We start from the raw sequence: 7,974 nt of genomic DNA on the forward strand, positions 1-7,974 counted from the left end.
ACACACACACACACACTATGTGCTGCAGAACAATTGATCAAAAATCCAACTGAGAAGAAACAGACAACAGTCTCCATATTCACACAGTCACTCTGCAAATAAGCTTTTCCATCTTCAGTCTAAAGTTATTTCCAAACGTGGCACCTCATGAAGAGAGAAACCTGCCTGAGCCTGAAACACAAACCTGTCTATTCTTCTCCTCAAACAAAACCTCGGCAATGTAAAACCAAACACACCGACTGCAGCGGCAACAAATGACACAACAGAAACTACTGTTCATATCTGCTGATGAGGAGAGGAAGTCTTGAATTCAACGTAATTAAAAGTATCCTTGATTGTCTTTGTCCAGGTGGTATCAGGTGTCTATATGTATACGGTCTTTATAAACGTTAACTGGTTGTCAGGCTGCTCAGGTCTGAGAGATATTGTCAATAAGCTTCTGTTTCTCTCAAGGACGCCACAGCAACAAAAATGATGGACTAAACAGGAGAACCAGTCTGAATCTGATCACCCCACGTGATGCCTCTGGTCACAAAGATTGAACATGTTCGAGAATCACGTCAGCCAGAGATCATCAGTCCACATCTGAACTGAATCCAATATATAAAAGCTTTTCTGAGCTCAGGCCTGACAAGGAAACCCACAAGAGATGACAAAATGACAAACACCGACCACAAAAAGACTCAAAGAAGGAAAGGACAAATTAAAGTAGATTTTCTCACAAAAAGACAAGACAGTGGCAGAGCATATAGTCATGTTACCAGCAGAGTAAAAGGTCGACTGCCAGAAGAGGGTTTGAACACAGAAGACATTGTGAATTTGTGGACTACTGAAACCTTTACCAATAGCACATGCAGATGCAAATGTTCCTGATGTCATGCAAAAGGAAACCATGGCTCGATACAGCAGCAGAAAAAAGTTCCCGATCCATTGAGGAAACGCGATTATTTTCTTTATCAATTCATCAGCTGATTATTTTCTTTATCAATTCATCAGCTGATTATTTTCTTTATCAATTCATCAGGCCGATTATTTTCTTTATCAATTCATTGGCCAATTACTTTCTTTATCAATTCATCATGCCGATTATTTTCTTTATCAATTCATCTGTCGATTATTTTCTTTATCTATAAACTTATCGTCAAAAAATTGAAAAAAAATAAATAAATAAATGAATAAATAAAACTGATCAGAGGGTGAAATCTTCAAATTGCTCATTTTATCCGACCAACAATTCAAACTTTACTCAATTTGCTTTTAGAAATGGCAAAGAAAAGCATCAAATTCTGACATTTGAGAAGGTGAAAAGAACGAATATTTGGTATAAACGCCTGAAAAAAGATTAAAAAAATATTGATTATTTGCTGAACTAATCAAATTTTAGCAGCCAAACATCACTCAAACTGCCCAGTTTTTTTTATCAATGCTTCTTACTTGATTTGTGATTATTTATAATACTTTCTATTTTCTATAATAATTTTTATGGTCATTTCCTGCCCTTAACGGACAGCTGACCGTATAAAGGTGACAGAGAAAGAGAGGAGAGAGAGAGATGGGGAGATGAAGTGCAGCAAAGGGCTGATTAATTTTTCATCCCTTCATTCACTTGGGCAAGGAGACGCTCCATGGCTGCCCTTTAAAGACATGAACTCATGACATCTGTGTGAACATGTTAAGGCTGGTGAACTGTGAGTCAGGGTCGAACGTACCTGAAGCAGACGGTGTGCCAGTCATTGTTGAGGGCCTGGAGGTACTGCTCATCATAGATCCTCTGTTTGCATCCCGCACAGACGGGCAAACTTCCTCCAGCTGTAACACGTGAGACAGAGGTCACAGGACGAACTGATAGCCACTGTTATATTGTTCATTATGCACAGAATCAATAACAGTTCTTTGAGGGGATGTAATAATTACTGATATGTGTTTTTGCATGTGACGGTGATCCTTGTTCTTATCTCGCCTTCAATGCAAATCCACAACTCTGAGGCTCCAGATATCAAACACACATCGTCTCTGAAAATGCTCCATCGTTGATGGCAGACAGCATGCAGCGTGAATATCAGCAACAGTTGTCGGTGTGTCCACAGATGGATGGTTTTAATGAGAGAATCACTGCTGGTGTGTAACAATTCATTTTAAATTGCCATGTTTAGTCTGCCTCCAGTTCTAGTTTAAACAGTTAAACACTATTGCTGTACATTATTTAATGAGTTTAATAAAGGTGATGTTTGTGCTACTGCATTGATTTGTTTCTTAATAGTACAGTTAAATCAAAATTGAGAAAGATATATACATATCATTATTACCTAAGTCCAATAGATTTTAAAGGAATTCTTCACCCCCCCAATGATCATTTGCACATCAATTACTCACCCCGTGTTCTGCTGAATTTGTGAGGAGAACTTTGTTTTCTTGCATGCCTCCAGTGAACGAAGAATCCAAAAACAAAGAAAATCCTTGATGAGTTAAAGTTAACAACAGCATAACTACATTAAAACATCCATTTACAAACTCTCACACAACTAATGCAGTATAATCCAAGTCTCATTTATCCTGTGGTATATTTCCCAATCAGACAGCATGTTCGATGGGCAACTGAACTCAAAGTAAATCTTATCAATGCTCTCTTCCAAGCCAGGCTCCATGGACAAAAACAGTCATTTTACTTTAATTACTTTAATTGTGGGTCTACCACTCCCTCAGTTAGTTTGTTTCTGTTATTGTGTGACTATGATATTTGAAAGGGTTAGTTCAAAGTCACACAATAACACAAACAAACTAACTGATCGAGGCAGTGGTAGACTAGCAGCTACCATGTACGGCAAGGTAAAATGACTGTTTTTGTCAGTGGGGTCTGGCTTTGAGGAGAGCTTTTAGTTCAGTTCCCTGTTGGAAAAGGTCTCCTTGTTTAAAAAGTACTGAGCATACAACTGGATAAATGAGACTTGGATTATACTGCATGAGTTGTGTGAGATTTTGTAAACTGATGTGTTGATATAGTTTTGCTGTTGTTAAAGGTGGACCCCTATGACTTCAATTCATCAAGAATATTCTCCATTTGTGGATTTTTCTTTCACTCTGGAGGCGTGCACGAAACACAAAGTTGTCTTCACAAATTCAGCGTAACACATTGTGACTAATTGATACACAAATGGTCGTTTGGGGGATGAAGTATTCCTTTAAGCCAGCAATTGAAGTTACTATCAATCATTCGAAAGAATCCTCCTCAGTATTTTTGCATTTCTATGACAATGAACCACATCATTTTTGGCAAAGACTGATATTTTTTGTACAACAGAGAGCAGAATATTCTGATGCATATGTGACACTATAAGGTTTTTAAAAGGACTTTGTTGTCATTGGAAACAGAAAGCCCAACACCTGTATATTTAACATACAGACTGCTCTCAAAAGTGCGTCAAAGATTCATGCGTCTTGTGGAAAAACAGAATCTTTTGTTTTCAGTAGATAAGTTTTGTCCTCTGACTCTCAAAGTTTGATTCCTTCCCCCATTCTCTAATGAGGAGAAAGTTAATTATGATTACAATGTTTCAGGAAAAGAAGCACCTTTGAAGAGCTGGAACAATTAATTAAAGACAGAGAGAGCAGCAGTGTGTGTGTGTGTGTGTGTGTGTGTGTATTTTCTGCAGAGGAAGATCAGTTCAGGCTGAGGTGACAGCGACAGCAGCAGCAGCAGCAGCAGCAGCAGCAGCAGCAGCAGATAGCAAAGGGTAAGGCTTCATACAGCAGATATTACTGCTGCTGCAGTTAATTTGCCTGAGAACACATCACACGCCCTTCACATCCTGAGCAGGAGGCAGAGAGGCGGCGACACACTGACATGCAAAATAACAACAACTATAAACATGGCCACTAGTTAAAACATGGTGATCTTTCCATCAGCAGGGCTATAATCCATACGAGACAGAGGACGGAGCTGAAGATGAATACTTCAACTTCCTCGAGTAACTCCTGCACTATTCTTTCTGAGCATCCTTGCTGACTTCCTCTGCTTTCACTGTTGAAATCTGTCAGTGTCTGTAAGTTCACATGTTGCCTGAGAGTCTGAACCTGCAGTGAACTCAAAAATAAAGTCACTCAAAAGCCACTTTGTCACATCAGAGGAACATCAAATGCATGCTGTCACCTTTTAAACATAAAAGACGATATTACTTCAAAATATCATGTCTTTAAGTTGCAACATAAGACTTGGTTTGAAGAGGTGTTAATCATAGGTTATCACTGTTACACAAAGCAGGGCATACTCTGTTACTGTATAAAAAATACAGCAAAATGATGATTGTCAATAAATCATGTTTCTGCAGTTCTGCACATCCACAACAATATGCAACTGCATGCCATCTCTCAAATGCAAAACAGAGCTACAACAGCCCAGTTGCCAGAAGAAAGGTTTGGCACTGTACTTTACATTTCTGTAAATAGCAAATATGTTACATTTGCATGTTTCATGTATATCATATCAAAACAAGAGGAGAATGATGACGATGCGGAAAGTACATATGAAGCAGGGGAAGGTTACATAATGTATAAGTTGCCTTTCTGATCGGGAGGTAGAGGTGATGGTGGATGGTGGTGTGTCACCTAGGCAAGACGCCTGCCAGGCTGAAGATCAATGTTCGAGTCATTGTTATGCATCCTGCCTTTTTTTAAGCACCAAACATAGGTGCTTTTTAGGGATTCATATCTGTATTTCCTGTGGTCTTTTAACAACCAAACATGGGTACTTTTCAGTAACCTGTGGCTTTTTTTCCAGTGACTTTTCAGCTCCCAAATGTGGGTGTTTTTTTAGGGACTTGTCACTGTGTTTCAAGCGGCTGCAGTGTTTTGAATCTATGTGTGGCAGCAGCTGATGGAGAGGGGTTGCTAACTTGTGTTTTTGGGGTTTTTTTGTGTGTAAGGCTGTGCTTCCTCTATAAATTCAGAGGTTTTTTGGGTCCCTGAATGCAGCACAGGTGGAACGCTTCATGTGTTTGAGTCTGTGGAGCTTTGAGTTGCCGGGTGGACAATGAATGAGTCGATCCGATCTGATCAGATCAGATCATATCAATGGATGACAGGAGCAGATGTTTGTGAGTGAAATCAAACTTTTAGACCGATCCAATGAACAGCTAAGTTTCACTTTCACTGCACCTGGTGTTCTGCTGCTCCATCTGTGACCACAGTGCGCCCTGCGCTACAAGAGTGTTAATTAATGAATAACCGAATGGTACCAACAGCGCTCCTAATTAATGGTCAAGTTCCAAAAACGGAAAATTAAAACGTGGCAGCAGATGTTGTAATCGTGGCAGGGCGCCACAAATAAAGGAATGAGTGTGAAACCCTGGGCTGTTTAGGCGTGGAGAGCAGTTTGTTTTGCCAAGACATTGTCGCTTTTCCTGCCAGGATTGTGCCTCCTGAACTGGGTATTAAGCCAGAACATCTTTTCCTGAACATAACTAGGTGGTTTTGTGTGACCTAACCATGTGTTAACGACAGTGTTGTTGAAACGCAAAGTTTCAATGTATCTGCTACATAATAACATGCAAAGATACCACGTATCCATGGTTTGCAGAAACATACAATGCCAACTTTTTGGGTGGCAACTGGGTTTGTAATTGACAGGTAAGATCAGTCATAGATCAGTTTAGAGTTCAAAGACACATCTGCTCACTGCAGCTCAGCATCTATGTATTGGTATCTGTATATCAATGTTTTCTCATGCGAGACGTATCCTTGCATCTTTGATTATTCGTACATTAGCAGAGGTTTTATGCGGTCAGCTTGTTGTTGTAATGCCTGAGAGAGCCGCCCTGCTGTAGTAGATTTATCGATCATATTGGCTGGTAGGCAGATCTGGTTTGTGCTAATGCCCCCTCTCTGCTCTGCCTTCACCTCAACCTGACTAATGAATATTATTCACCTCGTCTCTTCATCATGGGGCATGTTTCTCCCTGATAATTGTCTCCTCTTGACCTCTGCTGTCGGGACAGGTCTCAGAGAGGACACAAATACCTCAGTAAAGGCACACAAACACACCTCTTTCACACACTAACTAACCTGTGCAGGTGAACAGCTGTGTGTCCAATCCCTCCTAAAACTCATTACTCACAGAGACTAAGCAGCAGTTCCTCATGCAAAGTGAGTCATCGCATAAAAGGACTATTGTCGAGATCTGTGAACCTGACCGACAACCACAGTGAACTCTGACAGCAACATCACATTTTATGCAAATATTTACCAAACAGTCACAGTGATACACAAATTATTAGACCATAGCTCGTTCAAGCAACTGTTCCCAACATTTATTCTCAAACCAGTTCAACCATACACTGTTTTCTCCTTGTTTTAAAGTCTAGAGAAGCAACAAAAGTGGAGGCAAAGAATAAAGAGTGATCGAAAATGACTTTGTGTACCATGTGTTTCTGTTACAACCCCTCAAAAATCTGCCCTCCACCTCCCCATCACTACCTAGTCTTTACGGATTCATCAGCCTCATCCGTCTCATCAGCCATCAGCTTCAGAGTCATCAGCCACCACCACCTCTGCCAGTATCTGGACTCCATGGGGGAGGATTTATCCTGCTGCAGCTCAGATGTCCCTCGATCGCAAGATATTCAGTACAAAAGAATCTGTATCAGACTTCTATCTTAAAACAGTATTAGTGTAACCCTGCTGCTGAGGCACTGACAAAACTTCAGATTGTAAATGGTTTATAAGGCAGCAGATGACTTAACCTGCTTCTTCAACAGCTTCTACTTTAGTGGAAAATTATGAAAAAAGGGCACATGTAATGAAAGTGGGTAGCTGAGTGGCTGAATGTGGAAAAACTGAGACATACTGTTGAATTTGCACATATTTTTCTGATGATATTGCCGGCTGTTCATCATTTGTTTTGTAAATGGATGAATATTTTCAGACTTCTTTAAATTAAAAAGGGGAAAGAATGAAGGAGTTGTTATTTATAGGTTATTATGTAGTGGTTTTACTGATCAAACTGTGCCATATGTGGCCCCTGGACTAAAATTAGTTTGACACCCTGCTTTAGAGGATGTTGGTAAAGATCATAACTTCCAAATTAAACTGTTTAATTTTGCATTAACACCCCAAAGAGTCCCTATTTTACCGTATTAATGTAACAACCAGCTCATGAGCAGAATATATTTGGCTATACTGGGTTAAATGAGCACTGATCATGGCCCGAGGGTGAACACAATGCATCCAAACATGACGGGTACATCAACATGGCTTCAGTTGCAGCACAATATGGACATGCAGCCTGACGCTCCCTGCACACGCACCGCTCTGCTGCCTGTGTGTGCCTGACAACACACGACACCCAGAGTAGGAAAAATAGTGCCAAGCATATTGTTTACAGCCAGTTTCTGTGGAGCATCCTCAGTGTTTTCCGCTGTCTCTGCATCTCCCGCCCCGCCGCCGCATGCACCCAGCGGCTCCTGACACCCAGCGGCTCCTTACCTTCCTCCTCTCCCATGCGTTCGTCCTTCCAGGTGCAGCAGAGCAGCATCAACCTCATTCACTCTCCGACACCGAGCTCCGGGAGAGAGCCAGTCGCCTCTGGTCGACAGATAACCGGTGTCCGACCACCACCGCAGCCCGCCCGGCGGTCGTGTTGCTGTGCGTCGGTCCCTCCCTGCGGCGGCCCACACAGCTTCCTCCTGCCTGCTGCACGTTTCTGCGGCGCTTCATTCAAGAGAGCTGCCGACCAATGAAGCTGCAGAGCCGGGGAGAGGAAGACACGGGCCGGCCAACAGGAACACTCCCTGCTTAATTAATGCGCTGCTTTGGGGGCGGGGTGGAAGAGCACAGTGCAGTAAACACCACAGTGGGGTCAGTTAGTAGGCTACTAAATAACTACATTACAGTTTAGCCACAAATTTAATTCACAGCTATTTTACAATTTGAACTAGAAAAGGCAACTTTATAAAAAAAAATAGGCTAATAATAACTGTGCTC

The 7,974-nt window shown here is 41.4% G+C and overlaps 1 protein-coding gene across 1 annotated transcript in view; it reads right to left on the reverse strand.

Moving 5' to 3' along the window:
* Window positions 1-7,691, reverse strand: part of limk1a (LIM domain kinase 1a) — an 81,255-nt gene extending 73,564 nt beyond the window's left edge. Inside the window, exons 1-2 of the mRNA XM_050062470.1 lie at window positions 7,477-7,691; window positions 1,710-1,809 (exon numbers count right to left, since the gene is read on the reverse strand). Coding sequence (XP_049918427.1) covers window positions 1,710-1,809; window positions 7,477-7,534 — 158 coding nt within the window. The 5' untranslated portion in view covers window positions 7,535-7,691. The remainder of the gene's footprint in view (window positions 1-1,709; window positions 1,810-7,476) is intronic.
* Window positions 7,692-7,974: the final 283 nt, after the last annotated feature.

This window comes from Epinephelus moara, chromosome 2 (genome assembly GCF_006386435.1).
Source record: "Epinephelus moara isolate mb chromosome 2, YSFRI_EMoa_1.0, whole genome shotgun sequence".
NCBI lineage: Eukaryota > Metazoa > Chordata > Actinopteri > Perciformes > Serranidae > Epinephelus > Epinephelus moara.